Below are 24015 nucleotides of genomic sequence, written 5' to 3'. Positions count from 1 at the left end.
CTTCAACTTTATCACTCAATGGGTGATCCAGAGTGGAGAGCAAGCATCCCACTCTACTTCTGAAACCTTTTATTTCTGGAGTGAATACTCTCTTGACCTCATCCGCCTCAAACTCCAAATGTTATGTTTGAACTTGATATTTCCCCAATCAACCATTCATCAAATACTTGGTTCATTTTCAAGGTTCATATGGTTCCATTAATTAACTTTGGGTTCTGTTTTTTGCAAGATAAGCTCACACCAAACATCCCTGTTGCTTTCAAGCTATCACTAAAGTTATTACAGATTATTTCTCTCGTTCTCCAAGTTGAGGTCTAAGTGTTCCTGCAAATAATGCCAAGCTCAGATCTACAGTATGTTATTATTTAATCCTTTTAAACCAGGGGTCCCCAACCACCGGGCCGCGGACCGGTACCGGGCCGCGGGGCGTGTTGCACCGGTCCGTGGAGTCAGCAGCTGCCGGCCCTCATGCCGCCACCCCCTCCCTCCAGCGCTTCGCCTTCCGCCGGGCAAGAGGCCTCGGGAGGCAGGTTCTGCCGGCCACAGGACGATGGATGGGACAGAGGGGCGGGAAGGACCGAGAGGCTCAAGCCTCTTTTGGCTTCTGCCGCGGGGCGCTTTTGCGTTTTTGGCTGGGGGGAGGCAGGAGGGCCAGCCTGACCCCCTCTCTCCAGCGCTTAGCTCCCGCTGGGCAACAGGGCTTGGGAGGCAGGTTCTGCCGGCCACAGGACGATGGCGGGAAAGAGGGGCGGGGAGGACCAGCACTCCCATGCTTAATCCTGCCCCCAACCATGCCCCTTTCCACCCCCACTGGGCCATAGAAAAATTGTCTTGCTGAAACTGGTCCCTGGTGGAAAAAACGTTGGGGACCACTGTTTTAAACCATTTTTAGATGTTCTTGTTTCAAAATGATTACTGATTGTTGTTCTTTGGGTAAATAGAATCTGATCTGCATATATAGTTGCAAGCTGAATACTTTCACATATCTATGGTCCTTTACTGTTGCTACTTCCTTCACTTTACAGTAGCTGGTTCTGTTTACCAGTTTAATGTTTTGCCATGTGGTCTCTCCATAGCCCTGACATTTTAAATAAAAAAAGCATTTGTTACTGGATTTTTCCAGTTCCAGTATCGGTTTTCTTCATATCCAGATAACTGGCTTCAAGCTTGGAAGATTCTGGTGCCAAACTGTCTAGCAACATAATTCTTCTACTCTTATAGCATCATGGCTTCTGACTGAATCATTAGCAGTGTTCCTTTCTTCCTTTGCAGGTTATCTGATTCATAGGTGCAATGACAGTGCTGCTGCTGTAATTCCATACATCTCAGTCATTTGTACACAGACTATCCTTCCCAAAAGAATCAGAACCCAGTGGAACTAAAGTTCTTCAACTACTTCAGTTGTATCCCTGCCCATCTTTTGATGCATCTCTTACAGGATTGGTTCATACTTCCATTACATTTGTCTCAGCACAGATGTAGGACAGTTCCATTTTCTACTTGGCTTTACTTTAGTCTTATTTGAGATTCAAAGACTCACACAGAGTATCATTGAACACCACTTCTATTGTTGCATGTCCTCTGTTTGTTGATTCTAAAATTAAAGACATTGCAGAATATGTGTCCATTTCCCCCCATCTTGCTAATAAAAAAAGGTCTAAAGCCCATTAAAAAAAAACACATCTCAGGGATGGTTCCCGCAATTTCTTTTACATTAGAAAATTATGAAACTTATTTGTTTCCTGTGGAATTAACAAAGAAAATATTTCTCTCCAAGAAGATTAAAATATTTGAAATATTATTTGTTCAGGGAAAACAATAGAACCAATTTTAGGCATCTTCCATTCACGAAAGAGAACTAGAGGAAGATCACACTGGAGAAAAAGAGAAAATGATTCCTCTCCCTGCCTCTGCAGCCCCCAACCTCAAACTGCTAGAACAGTTTTTTGCAGGTCACCCAAATAAGGAATATTACATTCTTCCAGCATAGCATTTTGTGAATGAGGTTTTGGTTATGCCTAATCAGGATCCAACTGAAGACAATATGATAGGTGAAAGAAGGTTACATATTATAATGTGTTTTTAAAAAGGCTTAAAAATTGAGATTAAAATAAAAATACTTTGATATACAGGATTTTAAAAAATCCATATTCAATTGAAACCAGAATTGTTCCTTTTAGGACTAGTGGATAAATAATTAGAAAAAAACCATGGAAAAATATTTCCATTTGCTTACTAAAACAAGATTACTATATGCACAGACATGAGGAGATTTGACACTACCCAGCATCAAGGGATGGTTTTCTACGCGTGGACAGATTTTGCTGAAATGGGCAACTTGATTTCTTTGGTTAAAAAAGACTTTATTTATTTATTTGTTTGTTTATTTATTTATTTATCTATCTATCTATCATCTATATTTATTGATGATTGAAAGTCTCTTTTGGACTTTTTATATAAAAATTTTAAAAAATGAACTTCTGATTTATGGTTTGGGTAATTTATTGGATTTGCATGCCGCGGAGAGGGGCGGCATACAAATCCAATAAATTATTATTATTATTATTATTATTATTATTATTATTATTATTATTATTATTATAGAAAGAAGAATATGTCATTCTATAGAGAGAAGTTGAAATACATTTTTACTTAAAATTGCTGGAAAGAATATGGGAAATTCCTCTTTATATATTTTTCTTTCTTTTCTGTTTTTCTTGAAATTTTGTCTTTTCTCGTACTTCTTTTCTCGTTGTCTTTTTTGTTTTATATTCGTTTGTATTAGATTTTATCTTTCTTGTTGAAGCTTTAATAAAAACATACCCTGTTTCCCCGATAGTAAGACACCCCCGATTGTAAGACGTATCGGGGGTTTCAGGGGGGTCGGCTAATATAAGCCGTACCCCGAAAGTAAGACATATGTCTTACTTTCGGGGAAACACGGGGGGTATTGCCGCCTCCCTCTCACCTAGCTGCGTGCCGCCTCCTGCCCACGTCCGCACCGTCCCCCTCTCCATACGTCGCCGCGCAGTCCCCTGCACTTGTCACTGCCGCCTCTGCAAATTTACTCGGGCACGTCCCTACTCCAAAGAAACCTCCCCCCCGCCCATCACAGAAGGTAAAATGCATATACACTAAAAAAACACATTTTACACAGGTTTTTTTAGCTGTCAGGGCCCCTTTAACAATATAAGACATACCCCGATAGTGGGGCTTTTGGGGATAAAAAGAAAGTAAGACACTGTCTTACTTTCGGGGAAACACAGTATATATACGAAAAAAGAATTTTATACCTTTAAATGGTGCAGAGCAAATGTATGATTATTGGGGTTCTAGGGCAGGGTTTGGAGAGAAGCAGAGAGTCCAAGGGAGATATGAAGAACCTTTACTTTTTTATGTCTTTATTACTTTATTTTTGTACGTTTTTTATTGTTCATTTGAGTTTATTTTGTTGTTTGAAATTTTAGAGAAGTATATACATTAAAAATACATTAAAGAGAGATATGATGGCAAAAGTTTTAGGAATCTACATTGTAGGATAATATTAGGATCCTAAAACCTAATTGTATATTAGATTTGTTAAGGTCACTTAACCCCAAAAGAACTCTGGATAGCCTACAATATATGCTACACGGAGAACAAGACTGCCTGAGACAAAACAGCAATTCCAACATTCAGAGAAAAGATTCAGTGGGGGCTCCACAGATACCTTAATCTAGACCAAAAACAAAAACTAGGTAGGTTCTTCCCAGTTTGGACTGGTACACTCAAACCGCTGGTGATGTCATGATGACATCACAGAACCAGTTCGGTTGGTCTGTGGGCACTGCCAACTTTTTTGTTTAATTTTTTAAAAAATGGGGGGTGTTGTGTTTGGGCCTGGGCCAGCCGTTGCTCCCACAGATGGGAGAGATGCAGCACAAAGTGAATGTGAAAGCCTGGCTGACAGCAAGGAAGATGTAGCAGACAGCCAGGAAGATGTGGCAGACAGCCAGGAGGATTCAGCAGACAGCCCAAGGGATTTGGCCTGCAGTCCCTCGGACAGTCTGTCCTCACTCAGTTCGTCTGCAGATCAATACATTGATTTACGTAGCCGAAGAGCTATGCAGAGAAGGGATCGCTTTAAGGAGTATTACAAATCATTATAGGAGCACCTGGGTTGGGTGTGGTTCCCTTAATGAGGGCTAAAGGGATAAAAAGGGAACAAGGGCCAAGGCAAACTGTGGCTGCTTATCTGTGTTGTTTTGTGGTTCCTGCTTCGAAGTTTCTGTGCCATTGGAGTTTTCAACCCAGCTTTGCAGACAAGTGGGAGGTGAAAACTCTGGGACTTGCTGTGTGCTTCAAAGATTCAAAAGGACTCCTGAAACGTCTTTGCTCATTCTAGGTTGTCTTTGTTTGTTTTTTTCTGTGTTTTTGTATGCGGCTGAAGTAAGCCTTGCATTGTTTTCGGACATTAAGAACTGTTTTTTGAGTAAGCTATTTTTGTTTATCTAATACAAGTTTGCTGATTAGCAGAGCACGTGTGTGTTTGATTTCTTTTCACTGGACTATTACGCATTGCTGAGCCAGTCAGGCAGAACAGGGGGGGGGGGATTTTCCTAGGATTTTTTTCTTCTGCGCATGTGCAGAAGCTGAGTTACCAGCACTGCACATGTGTCACCATCTCTTTTCAGCTTTCTTTCTTTCTTTTTTCTTTCTTTCTTTCTTTCTCTCTCTCTCTCTTTCTTTCTTTCATTATTTATATAATGGTGTTGGAGAAAGCAAAACAGCAGTGAGATAAGTTAGAACCTACCCCTGTCTGGAACCTTAAGACAGGGGAAACCATGAGTATCTCCAAAAGGTAGGGGATGCAACAGGGACTTGTTCCATAGTGATTTGGCTAAAAGTGACAGTCACCTTGAATTGACATGTTACATTAAATAACCATTGTAATTAAAATTTTCTATTAATTGGGATATTTTTATGTTCTAATAATCTTAGCAGTAGGGAGTCTAGTATGTGAATATGGTGGTATATAAATCACATAGAGAGAGAGACTTGCTCTTAATTTTGCATAGCTCATCCTCATTCAGCGCATATGAAACATCAACCATCCAATTTTACTATGACTACCAAAATGCTGCTAATTCTCTTGCATCATTATAGAGAATTTGAAGGGATTTTACTTATCCCCTCAAATTCTCTCTAATGATACTTATTTATTCTCATTTGTATTAAGTTTCTTTCTCTGCTGCAGTTTTGTCCAGCTTCCAGGTAGTAGAATAGAATATCAATAGCATCTCCCTCACAAACTAGGGTAATAATGGAGATCGTTAACATACTACAAATGTTCTCCCCCAGTGATTTCATATGAATGTTTAAAAATGGGGAGAGGACCACATCCTATGAAACTCCAGGCTGATTTCTCTTCCCTCTCTACAGCATGCTGAACCTGTCCACAGAGAAATGAATAGAACCACTATAAAACTTCCCTCAATGCTCATTGCTGAATAACATAAAAGGACAATATAAAAAGGACTTGAAGAAAATCTGTGGCAACCATTAGTAAAACATAAATAGCCCAGAAAACAGGGAAGTGAAAAAGAAATCCAAGATTGTCCCACATTGAATCTATATGGGTAGAAGAGGGGTATGGGAAGGAAAAGCTGTTAGGCTTTCAAGACTATATCATTATAGCTTATAACATTTAATCAGAGTTCTAGTATTTCTTTTCTTACCCAAGGAGGATTGACGGGCATTACCCCATCTAGGTCTCAATAGAACTCATCCAGGGAAGTGACCAGTAGCACCGCAGTCCCTGACCCAGGCCTGAATTTAGTCTCCAGAAAATCCATTTCCTCTAGGGCAGTGGTTCTCAACATGGGGGTTGGGACACCTTTGGGGGTTGAATGAACATTTCAAAGGGGTCACCTAAGACCATGGGAAAAACAATTTTCCCATGGTGTTAGGAACTAAAGCTTCTATTCTGGCGCTTGGAACATATTTTTACAATCCGACCAATCAGGCATTTACAGTGGGGGTGTCCCTCTGACCTTCCTGCCAATCAGCTTAAAGCTCTGTTGGGAGAATTGACACAAGACTTATAGTTGGGGGTCACCACAACTTGAGGAACTGTATTAAGGGGTTGCGGCATTAGAAAGGTTGAGAACCACTGTTCTAGAGTAACATGTCATCACCATTTCAACAATCTTCATCCCAAAAGGCTGGAGACCAGCAAATATTTATTCAAGACCGTAAGATTAAACTAGGGTCCAACCTACATGTGCTAGAGGATAGTCTAATTCATTCTACTTTTTCAAAACTCACAATGCAGAAAAAATTACAGACAACAGAGTCAGTCTGTGGGCAAGAGGTTGCAGTATCCAATTCAGGTCCAAATGTCAGTGATCTATCAGGCATAGTTCCCTCTAAGCTGAGCAGTGAACAATCGCTCACTTAAAAATCATCATCAACTCAGAGTTTTCAAAACCTGCCCAGAAGCCGAGAGGGAAAGAGTGAGAGGGAAGGAGAGATAAAGGAAGAGAGGAAGAGAGAGAAACAAATAGAAAAAAGAGAGGAAGGAAAAGAGAAAGAAAAAGAATGGGAGTAAGGAAGAGAGAAAGAAAATCAAAATCTAGTTTGAAACTAGCTCAACTATTTAAGTGGCATTTTGATATTGATAGAGTTGCCCTATTATGAGCTCACTGTTATAGACACACAGTACAGTATTTTATTTTGAAATTCTCTGAGGCAAAACAGTGTGGGTTTTTTATTTGTTTGTTTGTTTGTTTGTTTGTCTATTTATTTATTTATTTATTTGTGTATTTTTGTATTTGTGTATTTATTTATTTATTTATTATTTCTGTGCCGCCCAGTCCCGAAGGGACTGCCGCTCACACACTATACTTTTCCGCCCCCCCCCCAAAAAAAAAAAATTAGAGGGAACACTGCTATCAGGCACTAAACTTGGACTGTTTGCCAGTGAGTTGGGGAACTCTCAAGCAGGATCCCTTAGGCATTGGGGATGGGCCATCCAAATAAAGCCTGCTGCCCCATGATTATCATGTGTTGTTCTTAATTGTAACTGGATCAAGGCATGATCCAGTCATGACAACAGAATAATGAAACGCCTCTTCATTTCCAGATAATGAAGAGTAAGATCTTCTCTAAAGCAAACACAAGATCTAAATTATAACCTAATTATTATAAATTATGAATTGGCCTCAAGATGACTTCAGACAAGCCCATGGTTGTCATGACAGCCATGAATTCCTGAGTTTTTCCAAAGTAAGGCCTGGAGGTAAGGAGACTGATGTCACCCAATGCCAAAAGGAGAAGATTTTCTGCTGCCACCAGCTTTCAATTTACTAGCTGCCATCAACTCCAGCAGATCAGGAAGGGATTATAGTAATGCCATATGACAAATATTCCTTATGAGAACCAATTTTCTTTCGCACAAATGGTAAAGCAGCAGAAAGAATTAATAAGCTGCTTTGAACTTGCCATAGCAAGAAAAGTCAAATAGAAAATTAAATAAGTAAGTTCACTGCAGTCATTACTTGTCCGATTTAGAGCTTTTTTTAAAAAACCATAAATTTCTCAGAAACAAAAGAGTTTTTGTAATATCAATATTCTATTATTCGTTTCCTAGATGGACCCAGTGCAAAAAGCTGTCATAAACCACACATTTGGCGTGTCTCTCCCTCTAAAGAAGAAACAAATAATCTCCTGCAATGTGTGTCAACTTCGCTTTAATTCTGATGTGAGTATTTTTTATTACTGCTCAGTGTATGCTCTGTGTATGTGTGCGTGTGCGCATTGGGAGGAAGGAAGGGAGGAAGGAAGGAAGGGAGGAAGGAAGGAAGGGAGGAAGGAAGGAAGTAGGGAGGGAAGGAGGAAGGAAGTAGGGAGGGAAGGGAGGAAGTAAGGAAGGAAGGAAGTAGGGAAGGAAGGAAGTAGGGAAGGAAGGAAGGAAGTAGGGAAGGATGGAAGGAAGGAAATAGGGAGGGAAGGAAGGAAGGAAGTAGGGAGGGAAGGAAGGAAGAAGGGAAGGAAGGAAGGAAGTAGGGAAGGAAGGAAGAAAAGGTAGCCATAGCTAAAACATATAAACAACAGTTGCTGGAATTGTGTATATCTAGTTTAATGAAAAGAAGGGCTGGGGTGACATGATACAGTGTTCCAATAACTAAAGGATTGTCACAAAGAAGAGGGAGTGGACCTATTATCCAAAGCACCTGAAGGCAGGACACGATGCAGCGCGTGGAAACTAATCAAGGAGAGAAACAACCTAGAATAACAGAGTTGGAGGAAGTGTCAGGAGAAATTTCCTGACAGAGCAATTGATCAATGAAACGACTTGCCTACAGAAGTTGTGGATGGTTCAGCACTGGACTTTTTAAAGAAGAGATTGGACAGCAATTTCTCTGAAATGTAATAGAGTTTCCTGTCTGAGAAGGGGTTTGGACCACAAGACTTCTAGAGTCCCTTCCAATTCTGTTATTCTGTTGACTCCTAGTGACTGGCCTAGATAAGTCCCTGCAATTTTTTTGGCAAAGTTTTCAGAGGTCACCCAACTAGCTTTGTGCCTCAGTCAGGATCCAAACTCCCATTATTCTGGTGTCTATCCTGGTATTTCAACCATTATACCAAACTGATCCATATACCAGTAGATTAAAAAAAAAATTGAGTAGTCCTTACAGGATCTGCCAGATGCTAGCTTTATCAGACTGCATTAACATGAACAGATGAATCTTTCATGTGTAGTAAGCAAAATTTACTAACAATGCATACATTTTCTCTCCTACTTCAATCAGTTTTAAATTGCAAGCAGAAATGCTGTAATGAGAATGAGTTTATAAGACAAATGGTCAGAGAATCAGAATGGAATGATTTTTAATTAAATATAGTAGATAGTTTTGCTAGCAGTACAATCCAAAATATGTTTATTCTACAGCAAGTCCTTTTGATTTCAGGTTTGCTCCTGTGTAAATAGGCAAGGGGAAATAATCAAAACATTATTTCATTTAATACATGCTAACCAAATAAATAAGAATAAATAAAAAATATTTTAAAAATATTTCTATCTTTATATTTGGCTTATATTTGGCTTTTATTTTTAACAATAACACTAAATATCCAAAAGTAAATCTTGAAAATAACTAGTGGATTAATGAACCCTATGAAAAGGTCACATTATTCAAATCTGTACTACTTGAAGTGATATTTCTATAGAAAATATGGCAATTGTTTCCAGTTCAATAATAGCAGTAAAAAATTGTACACATAATATTTTATACGTATACTAATGGAATGCTACAATAATGAATAAAAATTATGTACTTCTAATTTACATTTCTAAATTAAATAAACAGTATAAATATATAAAGCAAAAAAAATTCTACCATTTACTTCGATATTTTAACATCTTGTCTTATTATAGTTTTTCCTGGATCATGTTCATGTTGTTTTAATTATGTCAAATTGTTGCTGTAAAGAAATAGATTTCTTCATTCTAAACTTGTACTCTAACAGAATCTTTCTTTTTCTCCATTGTATACATATAAAGATGAGTAGTATCTAAAACTATGCATGCACTTGCCTCAATTCTGCATGTCATACGTAGACAACTGAATTTTCGGTTGCATTAAACATAACTTGGTGTCTATTTACAAGTCACACTAAATTGAATATGATATTATTTGAAGTCAACATAATTACCACCTACCTGTAATTCCATTTCAGTTGGGAAATCTGTAGCATTACAAATTGTTGATCTTCAGGGTCCTATATGGCCATTCTGCCCAGGGAAAATGAGATGTGATTCATCAACATTTATTTCATTTATTTATTTTAGTTATTAGAATTTGTCAAACAAAAATGCGAACAAGAATAAAAGTGCACTTATGCACACACCCTCTACTCACCACTTAAGTATGCAGGTCCATGTAAATCAATTTGTGACTGAAACTCTAAAAATTTGTAGCCGAGACAACTGGATCAGGCAGAGCATTCCAGACTTTGACAACTCTATTAAAGAAATAATATTTTTTACAGTAAACTTTAGAATGATTTACATTGATATTGTCTATCCCAAATCTATTTCACTCATCTTCTATTTCCTGCTGTCCTGTAATATTTAGCTGCCTTAGGTTTCTTCTCCATCTGCACCTCCACTTAACCCTTTGGGCAACATTTCTGAAAACAGTTCTGCTCATATTAATTATTATGGGCTTTATGATTCTTTCTTATTGCGGATATGGCCGGCAGGAGGGTGAGGTTGGCTACAAACATTTGGAAAATAATTTTCCCTGTATTTTTTATATGGGATGCCAGCTTTAAACATGGATGGGTTCACATGGTGCTAGAATGACTTTAATATTATAAAATATGTGTTTTGTTCCAGCATCGAGCCCCCCAGAAATCGCCATACAGCTTTCAAAGTCTTATCAGCTGGCTCTAGCTGGCTAGAGTCCCAGAAAGAGATAAGCATGATAATAATTACCCAACTGGAATAATATTCAGAAATTGAGACATTCAGAAGTTAGCTGGAAGCTCAGAGTTCCTCAGAAAGCCAAGAATGTGTCTCTTTAAATCACAAGCCGAAGAAACAAGAACTGGAAATTAGATGCTAGAATGAACCATGTTGTTTTCTGCTACTCATGAGTAAACCTCCTTCTGAGTAACTACTCATGCCTCCTAGAGGCCCTGTGAATCCTAGCATCAATAAGAGGCTCCACCTCTTCTCCTGAGTCACTCATGTCAGGAGGTTTCAGAAGGCCCTGATTGTTCTTCAGTCTCTGACACCCTGTCCACTGTCAGTCTTGGGTCGAGGAACACAGGATGGTTGTACCACGCCTCCACTGTCTCTGCATCCTCTGGGTCCATGACTAATTGCTCAGGGTGTGAGCAGACTACAACAATATGATTTGACATAACATGAATTTATGCATATTTTTGTGTTGGTAGCATATCCACAATTCCTCTTAATTTAGAGATTAGTCAGTCAGAAATTATGACATCTAGGTAAACATAAAGCTCTTCCTTTGTTTTTCTGAAATGCAGAGGTGTGTTTGTGTGTGTGTGAGAGAGAGAGAGAGAGAGAGAAATGCAGTTGCAGCAGTAGCAAAACTTATATTCATTTTTTTCAAGAATGTGAAGATAGAAAATATATATTTTGGATGAATCTAAGATGTTTGTGATCTTTTTCTGGACTTTCTAGAAATGTGCCTGGCTGATCTCATTTAGTGTATTTATTCATGCATTTAATTTATTAAATATTGATGTAGGTTTCACCCTGCTCACTATGAGAATGCAGCCCTCGGCATGCTATAATGAAGCTGAATCGGACTTTAGTCCAAAAAAGTTTGCCCATCTCTAATGCAAATATTTGCCTTAGCCAAAATAAGAGTTGTAATTTGAACATGTGTGGCTTATATCAAATTGGAAGGAATAACTTAGATGAACATCTAAATATAACTTCTACAATAGAGCTCAAAGGAAATTCTAATGTATTTTAATTAAAGTAGTTTAAAAGTTTAAAAAAGGGGGTTTTTCCAACAGTTAACCTCCAGTCAATTAATTACCTGGTGTCCTACATTTAAAACAGCACTAGGCTTCTTACTAAGATTGCTATTAATACTATTTACTACATTAATACAGATGTGAAAAGTGACATAAAGAACTAGAATGTAGTTATACAGTCACAGCCATGAATTTAATAACCTGAGCAACCAACTCTTAGATCTTTTAGGGGATCAAGGGCAAAAGCCCCCCTAAAAATGAGAATATCTGTTTTACTAAGCAAGTAAATAATGGAAAAAATAATTGATCAAAAACAAGTGTGAGAGACATTTAAAATTGTATGAGGTGGCCATGTCGTCTCTACTTTTTTCTTTCTTTCCTTTTAAAGAAAGGCTTACAATTCTGTTCAGCAAATGATTTCAGATACATATCTCTTCCAGGTATGTTTGACTAGGGACAAAGATGTGAAGAATACCTGATCCTTCTATTCCCCTGCATAGAACAGCACAGTAGTATTCTAAGGGTGGGTTGACAGCATCTTCCAAATCAGAAATAGTTCAAGATATTACTGTCTACAAGTGTTTTATATTAAGTTTCCCAAGAACACCAAACAAAGAAACTCAGGGTGTTTGTTGTTTTGATTCATTTTTGTGAACAACTTGGCTGGAAGCCACAGTGCTTCCACAAAGCAACACTATTCCAAAATTTTTAAAATGACTGACAAGCTATGCTAAATGCAGTGCTGTCTAATTACATATAGTAACATATAGATTTCATATTTTGTCCTGGATTTGGGAACAGAGTTTCAGATTTTCGCACATGCAGTACTTATTTTTTGTTGTCCTGATACAGTGGTGGCGAACCTATGGCACGGGTGCCACAGGTGGCACACGGACCCATATCTGCTACCACGCAACATTTTGCCCTAGCTCAGCATCAATGTGCATATGTGTGCCGGCCAGCTGATTTTTGGCTCACACAGAGGCTCTGCGGGAGTGTTTTTGGCTTCCAGAGAACCTCCAGGGGGCTGGGAGAAGGCGTTTTTACCTCCTCCGGCTCCAGGGAAGCCTTTGGAGCCTGGGGAGGATGAAACACAAGCCTACTGGGCCCACCAGTAGTTGGGAAACACGCCATTTCTGGCCTCCAGAGGGCATCTGGGAGGCAGGGGAAGCTGTTTTCGCCTTCTCCAGGAATTGAATTATGGGTGTGGGAACTCGTGCAGGTGCAATAACGCGCATGCACGCTCTTTTGGCACCCAAGGAAAAAAAGGTTAGCCATCACTGTCCTAATAGTATAGCTCAAACCATATTTGATATTATAGGCCAGTGATGGCGAACCTATGGCACGGGTACCACAGGTGGCACACACGGAGCCATATCTGCTGGCACACAGGCCATTGCCCTAGCTCAGCTCCAATGTGCATGTGCGTGCCAGCCAGCTGATTTTTGGCTTGCACAGAGGCTCTGGGAGGATGTTTTGGCTTCCAGAGAGCCTCTGGGGGGGCATTTTTACCATCCCCTGGTTCCAGGGAAGCCTTTGGAGCCTGGGGAGGGTGAAACACGAGCCTACTGGGCCCACCAGAAGTTGGGAAACAGGCCCTTTCCGGCCTTCAGCAGGCATCCTGGGGTGTGGAAAACTGTTTTTGCCCTCCCCAGCAATGTTCCCTCTAATTTTTTTTTTGTGTGGGCGGAAAAGTATAGTGTCTGAGCGGCAGTCCCTTTGGACTGGGCGGCATAGAAGTATAAACAAACAAACAAACAAACAAATAAATAAGAAAAAATTCCCTTCTTTTTTATTAAAAGAAATTAATAATAAAACAAAACCAAAATCTGTTACTATTATTACTATCTTCTCTTTTTCCATCCCTGTCTCCTCCCCCCTTGTGTGTGTGTGTGAACTCTTGAACCATTTCCAATAACAGGTGAGCTATTGGGAATGGTTCAAGAGTTCACACACACACACACACACAAAACAACAACAACACACAAACGGCTGGGGGGGGGGTTTCTCTGTTATTATTTGGGTGCTTTTTACCATATGCTTTAAATCCATAGTCATTTCTCTTTCTTTCTCTCTCCCCCTCTTTCTCTCTCTCTTTTTCTCACTTTTTCTCTCCCTCTCTTTCTATCTCTCTCCCTCCCCCTCTTGCTCTCTCTCTTGTTTTCTTTCTCTCTTTCTATTGCTTTTTTCTCTCTCTCACTCTTTCTTTCTATCTCTTTCTTTCTCTTCTCTCTCTTGCTATCTCTCTCCCCCCCTTTCTCTCTCTCTCTCTTTCTCAGTTACTTTGTCTCTCCCTCTCTCTCCCTCTCTGTCAGCGAGGGGGCTGCGAGAGCGCTTTCTCCGAGCGCTTCGGGAACGCCTGCCCTGCCTCTACTGCAGCCCCCTTGCTGAAAGGTTCGGGACGAAAGTGCTCCCAGCAGTGAAGGGGCTGCGAGAGGGGCGGGGCAGACATTCCCCAAGCGCGTGGAGAAAGCCCTCTCTCATAGCCCCCTGGCTGGTAGCGCAGAAGTGGAGAAGAAGAAGCTGCAGCCACCGTCGCGAGAGAAGTCGCGCCCCAAGGCAGGAGGCAGCGGAGGAGGAGATGGTGCGGATCGGGCGGGCGGGGGGCAGCGTCGAGAGGCCAGGGGTGCGAGGGGGCCGGAGACACCATGGGGAGGCAGGGGCGGCCGCGGCTCCCTTCCCTTCTAATGCTGGCGCCTCCATGCCCCCGCCCCCCAGCTGGCGGGGGGATGGGGATTGCACGCCCATGGAAAAGGGTGCGCGGGGGGTATTTTGGGGCGCGCACCTGCACACGCGCGCAGCTTACAGGGAATGCTGCTCCCCAGCCATTGACTTATGGGTGTGGGCACTCGTGCATGCACAATAGTGTGCACACATGCTCTTTCGAAACCCGAGGAAAAAAAGGTTCGCCATCACTGATATAGGCTGTAATCAAATGTGGTATTCCCTATCGGTTTGCAAATGTTCATGCGTCCATGCATGTGTGCAGCTTTGCGCATGCACTTTCCTCACATGTGCAGCTTGCACACATGCACTCAGCTACAAAATGAGCCTAAATGGGATGGCACAGTGCCAGGGTGGGTGGGTGGGTCACTACTATTGGTTCACTTGAACTGGTGCAAACTGGCAGAATACCACCTTTGGCTATAACAAATTTTGTTACAGTATATACAGGTAGACCTTGGATTACAACCACATTTGAGCCCAAAATTTCCATTCCAATGTTGTCCTGTTTTATAGCCTTTCTTGCCTCATTTGTTAAGTGAATCATTGTAATTGTTAAATTAGTAACATGGTTATTGAATCAATCTGGCTTCCCATTGACTTGCCTGAAGTTCACAAAGGTGATTGCATGACCCCCGTATATTGCAACCAGTGTATGTGTGTGTGTGATAGAGAGAGAGAGAGAGAGGAGATAGATAGATAGATAGATAGATAGATAGATAGATAGATAAATAGATAGATACATCTATATTTGATCATGTGACCATGGAGATGTGCAAAGTGTGAAAAACAGTCTTGTAATTTCAAATGTTCACTAACTATATCCTGCCATACCACTTCATGGGATGATTTCCAACAACAAAGTTTCAATTAAAATGGCATAAAAATAAGCATATGTTATTCAATGTTAATATTAACTTATTTTTAATACTTTATCGACAATGAGAAATTGTGCCTTACATTTTCAGCAAACATGGTGAAAAAACTTTAGGGTTGGATGCAATATGAAACTCAGGGCACACCAAATGCCAGCTGTAGCACACACAAGTGGTAGTTCACCAAGACATCTAGAACCCTCTTATACCACTAAGCCAGATACTGCCTATTCTGTATCTGTGCATGTATTTTTTTCTAAGTGCAGAACATTATACAGTGGTACCTCTACTTACGAACTTAATTTGTTCTGTGACCAGGTTCGTAAGTAGAAAATGTCGTAAGTAGAAGCAATTTTTCCCATAGGAATCAATGTAAAAGCAATGGAGGTCCTAACAAAGGCTAACACTGCCCCAAATCACTCCCAAAATCACCCCTCCAGATGCTTCCTATGCAACCCCAAATCATCTCCAAAATCACCCCTCCAGATGCTTCCTACGCCGCCCCAAATCATTCCCCAACTCACCCCTCCAAAAGCTTCCTACGCCACCCCAAATTGTTCCCAAAATCACCCCTCCAGATGTTTCCTACATCACCCCAAATCACTTCCAAAGTCTTCCAAAATCACCTCTCCTTTGAAAATGCCTCGATTTTCATTGCTGCCTTTCTTCAATCCATTTGCCTTCATTAGGACCTCGATTTGGGGTGGCATAGTAAGCATTTACCTCATTTCTCCTTGCTGCCTTTCTTCAATCCATTTGCCTTTGTTAGGACCTCGATTTGGGGTGGCATAGTAAGCATTTACCTCATTTCTCCTTGCTGCCTTTCTTCAATCCATTTGCCTTTGTTAGGACCTCGATTTGGGGTGTCATAGTAAGCATTTACCTCATTTCTCCTTGCTGCCTTTCTTCAATCCATTTGCCTTCGTTAGGACCTCGATTTGGGGTGGTGTAGGAAGCTTTCGGAGGGGTGATTTGGGGAGTGATTTGGGGTGGCATAGGAAGCATCCGGAGAGGTGATTTTGGGAGCGATTTGGGGTGACGTAGGAAGCTTTTGGAGGGGTGATTATGTAGGCGATTTGGGGTGGCATAGGAAGCGTCGGGAAGGGTGATTTGGGGAGCGATTTGGGGTGGCACAGGAAGCGTTTGGAGGTGATTTTGGAGGCGACATGGGATGGTGTAGGAAGCTTTTGGAGGGGTGATTTGGGGAGTGGTTTGGGTGGCATAGGAAGCGTCTGGAGGAGTGATTTTGGCAGCGAGATGGGGCAAAGGAAGCGGTAGGCTAGAGGGGAAAGTGGCAGGGATATGAGCTTCTCCGATGCGCACTGTTTTGGCCACTGCTCGCAGCAGCAGCTGCAGCCGAGAGAGAAGCGAGGGTTTGTAAGTAGAAACTGGTTTGTGAGTAGAGGCAAAAAAATCTTGAATGCACGGTTCGTATCTCAAAAAGTTCGTAGGTAGAGGCGTTCGTAAGTAGAGGTACCACTGTATATTGTTGGTTAGGGTCCAAGTCTGTCAAGATCTTTCTGAATCTTGAGTTTCATTGAATACTACATGATGAACCAAGATGGTTAATCAACTATAGATCCGTGTGGTAATGGTATTCCCTATCTTGCATTGTTCCATCATGAAAAACCAGGATTATAACCAACTTTATCAAGCACTGTACTGAAATCTAAGTACAGTGGAACCCCGACATAAGAGCTGCTCTACTTAAGAGCAACTCGAGATAAGAGCTGGGAGGGGAGAGATATTTTTGTTCTACTTACAAGCACAAATTCGAGATACAAGCGCCAAGGAGCTGTCTCCTGAAGCCAAACGCTAACTTCCGCGTTCGGCTTCAGGAGACAGCTGCGAAGCGGCGCGCGTGTTTTAAAAGGTTGCAGCCGGCCTGGGGGGCTCGGGGGGGTGCTTGCAGCTTTCTTTCTTGCTCTTTTTCTTTCTCTCTTTTACCTTCCCTTCCTCTATTTCTTCTTTTCTTTCTCCTTCCCACCTTCTTCCCTCCCTCCCTCCCTTCACTCATTCCTCTCTTACTCTCCCCCTTTCATAAGTTTTCTTGCTTCCTTCCTCTGTTCCTGTCCCTTCCCCCTTTCTTTCTTTCTTTCTTTCTTGCTCTTTTTCTTTCTCTCTTTTACCTTCCCTTCCTCTATTTCTTCTTTTCTTTCTCCTTCCCACCTTCTTCCCTCCCTCCCTCCCTTCACTCATTCCTCTCTTACTCTCCCCTTTCATAAGTTTCCTTGCTTCCTTCCTCTGTTCCTGTCCCTTCCCTCTTTCCTTCCTTCCTTCCCACCCTCCGTCCATTCATTCATTCACCCATTCCTCTCTTGATCGCTTAAAGCCGGTCCCTGGTGCAAAAAGGGTTGGGGACCTCTGTCCTACAGGATTGGGTGGCAGAGAAGTTGAACATATGTAAATTTAAAAGTTTAAGAAAGTTTACAAGTTAAGTGAAAGAAACTTCATTATTCATTTATATGTACATGTACATTTCTTCATTAAAAACATGTCTTTCTGCATAATTTAGACTAACTTTGTGAGTTTTTTGAGGGCTGGAACCAATTAAAATTATTTACATTAATTCCTATGGGGAAAAGTCGTTCGAGATAAGAGCTGCTCGACTTAAGAGCCCAGGTCCGGAACGAATTAAACTCGTATCTCGAGGTACCACTGTATATAGTAACTACAGTAGTTCCTTGGTCCAAACATTTAGTCACTTTATCAAAGAAGGTAATAAGATTTGTTTGGCATGATCTGTTTTTAACAAGCCTTTGCTGGCTTCTATTAATAATTAAATAATTAAATATAATTAATTAAAAATAATAATAATAATTAATTATACCCTTAATAATTAAGGGAATTCTGGTGTTGGGACCAGAAAAAGTGAGAAAAGGTATTTTTTAAAGTTGCAATTAACTTAATGGATTTTTGACAGATGGCTATATAAATATATCTTGATATTATGTAAGTTTTCTCTTTTAAGTATATCGTGTTAGCATGCTGTCTTTAAAAATAAATGTTTATGTTCTTGCTTACACTGCAAAATAAAAAAGAGCATAACTTAAAGCTAATTTAATTGATTTGGTGTCAGTTACTCTTTAAATAAGTTTCAGATTTTATAATTCCATAAACAAGAAGACCATATCTAGAAAATAAGTGAATGGCCATTTTGATTATTATAAAAATTTATCTCTACTATAGACATGATGGAGAAAAATACTGAGAGATTCTGTGATTTAGTGGTGATAAAGGCAACAACTGGAAAAAATAGTAGTGCAAATGGGATATTAGAATGCCAGAAACAGAAGAACCTAGAATCACAGGAACATTTGGACTAGCTAAACATAGTAAGGGAGGAGGTAAGTTAATAGAGTTTTATACAGCAAATTATTTCTTCATTGCCAAAGACTCCTACTTCAGGGTACTTAAGAGAAGTCCTTGCACCTGAACATAACTAGATGGACAACAACATAACAATTAAATTAACTATATAAGAAGAAACAGGATTTTAAAAAGTGCAAGCTGATTAACCATGAGATTTCCAGGTGCAGATTGTGGAACTGTTGGTGTCAAAATCATCAGTTAAACTTAGAAAATTAAAGACAGTAGCTGGGCTAGCAGGATTTAACTTCGAAGGCATTTAGTCAGAATATTAAATCAAGGTAATGCACAGATTGAAGGTTTTTAATTTATGCAAAGAAGAAACTAAGAAGCCCATGGGCAGATAAGAGGGATGGTGAGGGAACAAAGTTCAAAGAAAAAAAGAAGCAAGTAATTTTCAGAATAAGCTATCATAATAACCAGACAAAAACAAAAGATGAAAGCCCTAGGCAGCAAGAAAGATGCAGGATGAGAGAATGCAGATTTTTAACATCAAGCAAGAAGGGACAATAAAAGATATACCAATAAAGAATGCCAGCAAATAGATAAAAAATAGCAAGAAAGGAAAATGAATTTTCCTAGAAAAATTAGGGAGAAATGTGTGGCTAAGTTATTGTAATCATAAAAAATTAACAGGAACTTATGTAGAGAGAATGAATGAATGAGTGAGTGAGTGAGTGAGTGAGTGAGTGAGTGAGTGAGTGAATGAATGAATGAATATGCTACCACATTTCCTCATTTCTGTTCACCATGTCTATCATTACTGGATAAACTAATTACCATGTCTGATAGATTCCAATCCTTGGAAACAACAATAAAAACACAACAAATAAATATGGATTCCATAGAAGCACATGGAAGCATGTTTAGAAGCATTGGATAAAAGAATTACAGCCAGATTAATGAAAATTCAATTGTTCAAAATCATATTCCAATACAACAGCCAATACCTCAAGCTCAACAACCACTACCTCAATCAAATGCACAACCACATACCTCTACCAACCGTCCAAACAATATATCCTTACTCATCAAAGATACCCTTGAGCATGAACAGAAGCATAATAACACTATCTTATTTGGGCTGCATGTCACCAATGAACCTGATATCTCACAGGTTCGCAAAATTATAGAACCAACAATTTCGCCCAAAGACATCATTGAAGTTTCTAGAGATGGTCCCGAGTTCAAGTATAGAAACGGTTTGGTGGCCCCACAATTCTGTAGAGTAAGTTTGCAAGGATGAATTTATCAAATATAAATTCATCCATATTATAAATTCTATTAGTAGAAATGACACCAATCACAGAAAACTTTCCTCATGGCCTGACCTATCCATCCTACAACAAGTCCACTCCCATGAACCGTGAGCAGATCTTAAAAGACTTCAAGACCAAGGATATACTGATCTATACATAGACTATCACACTAACTCCATCAAAACTAAGTCCCAGCATCCACCATCCAACCCAATCAATCTCTCCTCATTCAAAACCATCCTTCATCACCCAAAACTAAGTATTCATGCCCCTTACTTCCTCAATATCACCCACTGCTGATTTTAAGTGCAAACTACTTAATGCGAGAAGAATCGTAAACGAAATACCCAAACTCCTCCTTTTACAAAAACTGATAAATTCAACATTATATTTGTCTGTGAAATATGGCTGAATGCTTCCCTTCCTGACTCCATTATTACAGTAATAATGGAGTCAGGGAGTCATTACACATTTACCAGTCTGATCATGAAACCTGTAGAGGAGGTGGAGTTGCCATCTTCTACAAAAAAAGATAACAAAACCTTAAAAATATCCAAGTTAGACATGAACCTGATCTTTCAGAAACCATCATCTGTGAACTGATCTTAAATATTACACTTTGCTTCCTACTATGCTACAGAGTCCCTGATTACAACATCACACATGTGAACAAGCTAACCTCATTTTCTTGGTGACCTCAACCTACCTATTAACTGGACCCTAAATGTATGTTCAACTGAACCCGTACACTCAATCCTTTATAATGCTATTACTAATCTAGGGCTAGAACAGCTAGTAACAAACAATAATAGGCTCAGCAATTGTCTCGAACTCATCTTCTGCAACAGTTTGCACTCAATTTATAGATTACAAAGAATAGAGCCCTTTTCCAGCAGTGACCATAGCATGATTGACTTTTCCTTCAATATATGTCCTTACAAAAACAACCACAATAAAAGTATAACTAGTTACAATTTTTAAAAAGCCAATTATGATATCATAGATGCTGACTTCTCATCTCCTGATTGGCAAACATTATTTTCTGACTGTTATACTGCTGAAGACTACTACAATATCTTTTTGCTCGAAATGCAAAGTGTCATTAAATTATATGTACCACTAATTATCACCAAAACCAAGAAAAAAGGTTATCCTAGGAGTGCCATGTACAAGAAAAGCCAATCAACTGATCCTAGAAGAAAAAAACACTGATTGGTATCTAGAAATTAAGAAGCAAAATTGAATAAGAAATAGTATGTGAGAATATGATTGCCTAGAAAAAAAACCTATGTTTGGCAAGTTGGATATATGAGAACCAGTTTGGTTTAGTGGTGAAGATACTGGCCTAGAAACCAGAAGACTGTGAGTACATAAGTGCACCCGAGTGCCTACCATTCCCTGTCCTATAGTCTCTCCTACATCTGATATATCTTCTCTTCTATCTCTTCTATCCACCATATCTCTGCTATCTCTTTTATCTCTTATATTTTCTGCTATTCTCTCTAGTTATATTTTACTCCTATATTTCTCTTCTATACTCCCTTTGATACATTCTATTCGTATATATCCTCTATAACCTTTATTGTGTATTATTGTGTATTGGACAAAACAAATAAATAAATAATAAATACAATTTATATTTACTAATAAAGAAATAAAGGGAGATTAGTATAGATCTATTTCAAGCCATTTTGTTCTCATCAGCTAGCAATACCCTTCTGGGATTCAACCCCGGGCTACTTACATATTGGGTAGATGTATTAACCTCTAAGCCATGGGTTTGCCTGGCTTTATCGGTTTATCAGATTATCTTTGGGTTTTTTTTAATCAGGGCAACCTAGTCAACCCAAAGCAGAAGCAATATGCTCCGTTTCATATTTGGGTAGACTAAGTTGTCCTGATTTTTTAAAAAATACAGAAGACTATGACTTTTAGTTCTGCCTTAGGCATGAAAACCGGCTGGATGTTTTCAGGGCAGTCATTCTCCCTCAGCTTGCCTCACAGAGTTTTTGTGGGGAAAATAGAAATAGGAAGGAGTATTAGCTATATTTGCCATCCTGAGTTATTTAGTTAAATAATCCTGAGTTAAATAAGGCAGGGAAATTAATTAATTAATTAATTAATTAATTAATTAATTAATGAGACCATGGAGAGACAGTATTCGTGAAACATTCATGGAAGAGCTGCTGATTGTCACCAGAAATAGATTGGACTAAAGGATATTTGTCCATGCAAATAGTGGGAACCAAACCCAACTCTTAGACCTGAACTAATACTTAAAATGTGGAGAAAATGAACTGTTATCTCCTTACCGGAATGGTCATTCTCTTAGGTGAGGAGATAGCAGCCAGACCCTTCCCCATTCTTTTCTTAGGTCCTTTGCCAAGGGGACTACGTTTTCTATTGGGGGGTTTGTTTTTTTGTCTTGTCCATTCCTAACTATGATGTTTTGCAAATGCTTCTTCTGTGCATACCTTTCCTTACCTTTTGCTGCCTCATTTCACTCATCTTGACCACACTACGAGCCTGTGTTTCAGACTTCTCCAAAAGCGGGGGGAAATGTCATAGCAGAAAAAGTCACTAAAATAGGCTGTCCTCATTGGCTAATGGACGAGGTCAACCCACGCTGGCTGCTATCTCCTCCCACTATGGAGAATCTTTAATCTTTTGTGTTATTTTATGATTTTACTATAAACAACAGACTTTACTCAAACCTTTGTTATGTTTCTATGCTTTTTTTGTGTTCACCAAATGAGAGGCTGGGCGATTTAACGCCCAGCCGACAGTTGCCGATGGCGGGAACCAACTCGGTACCGCCTATCAGCTGGGGGTGTTCCCCGCAGTAGCGTGGGAACGCCCCTGATGACCCAGTGGCTGCTCGGGCATTCTGGGAGGCTAGGGGCGGGGAATGCTCCCTTTATCAGGGCTGGCTCTTACCCCCCCCCCCCCCCGGCTTCCCTTGTCCCCTGAGCTTGCCACAGAGCAGACACCCACCCACCTTCCACTCAATCCAGGGTGTTTTATAGGTCGCCTGGTTGGGGCCGAGTAGGAATTTTTTGCAATCTTATAGCATTTGCTATGGATTGTTTTTTTCCGCCTACTCCATCCTGGATGAGGAAAAGGATTTGTGGTTATGGGGTGCATCTGTATGTAAATAGGTTTTGACTCAACAATTGGATGTATATATACTTGGTCACTATATGGCAGAAACGGGGCGGAAAGGGTATCAGTAGGAACTGTGTGTTCTCCTTTGGGCATCTATTGTAAGATGATTGGCACCCCTGTCACACAACTCATGCTTCCTCCACGGACGGAGCAGTGTGAAGGGGGTGCCCTTGGGTCTCACCCACATCATTTCCGGTTCTGGGTCATGCAGGGTGAGCCCTCCCACACGCTGGGCGTGGCTTTTGGGCTGGGTATAGGCGGGGCATGCCTCACCCTGACCCGGCATGGAGTTCGCCCATTAAGTTGCCCAAGCATGTTTGTGTTCAGGAAACTCCGTCCCCTTTTAGTGACCCCTGCAGGTCTTTTCGTTAATATTAATAAAGTGACCCATTTTACCCAGCTTGGTGTCCGAGTGTTCATTTCCCGTCCAAGGCAAGAGAGTAGCGCAAATAAAAATAGAGGAGAAAACAATCCCGACTAGCTCAATTTCAAGAATGTACAGCTTTATTACCATTTGCCATATGACAACTATGCTCTGCACCAGCTATTTTGTCGAAAGCCAAATGGCCCTGAAACACCTCTATAATGTCAAGTAATGGAAAAATATAATTCATTGCAGTCCACAATTTTTTTTTGCTTATACACTCACTAAATAGATGAATGGGATGAAAACGCCAATCAAACTTTAAAGAAGGAAGCCCAGGAGACTTCAGTTTGGCACCCTGCCTTCCCCAAAGATGTCTAGTGCAGGCAAAGCTGACAATATCAGCTGTGTTCGTAGATGCCTGCAGCTATGTACTAATAGGTGTGTACTAATAGAAGTGTATGCAGTACTACATGCATTGGGGCTTACGAAAGATATCTATCATCTATGATTGAAAGTGATTAGGAGTCACATTCCCAGTGATTTTTAAATTATGTTCACTGGAATCCTAGGTTTCAATAAGAACTTTGCAAGATTCCCCAATTTTTTTTAAAGAAAATTACTACGTAACTACTAATTTGCTTTGCATCTTGATCAGATGTCCCATGACTCTTCTTTTTAAACTAACATAGTCTGAGTTTGAACAAGTTGGAAACCCCTGCCATGACCCTAAGTTGAGGTGCAGTACTAAATAATGCAC

The 24015-nt window shown here is 40.2% G+C and overlaps 1 protein-coding gene across 14 annotated transcripts in view; it reads left to right on the top strand.

Moving 5' to 3' along the window:
* The window catches only part of ZNF385B (zinc finger protein 385B), a 263645-nt gene that overhangs the window by 195913 nt on the left and 43717 nt on the right, over positions 1 to 24015 (top strand). For all 14 annotated transcript variants that reach the window (XM_070731861.1, XM_070731863.1, XM_070731864.1 and 11 more), the window contains one exon: positions 7631 to 7741. In XM_070731861.1, coding sequence (XP_070587962.1) covers positions 7631 to 7741 — 111 coding nt within the window. The remainder of the gene's footprint in view (positions 1 to 7630; positions 7742 to 24015) is intronic.

This window comes from Erythrolamprus reginae, chromosome 1, assembly GCF_031021105.1.
Source record: "Erythrolamprus reginae isolate rEryReg1 chromosome 1, rEryReg1.hap1, whole genome shotgun sequence".
NCBI classification, from domain to species: domain Eukaryota; kingdom Metazoa; phylum Chordata; class Lepidosauria; order Squamata; family Dipsadidae; genus Erythrolamprus; species Erythrolamprus reginae.
Note: the sequence above shows the minus strand (reverse complement) of the source record. Positions and strands in the feature narration are given on the sequence as shown.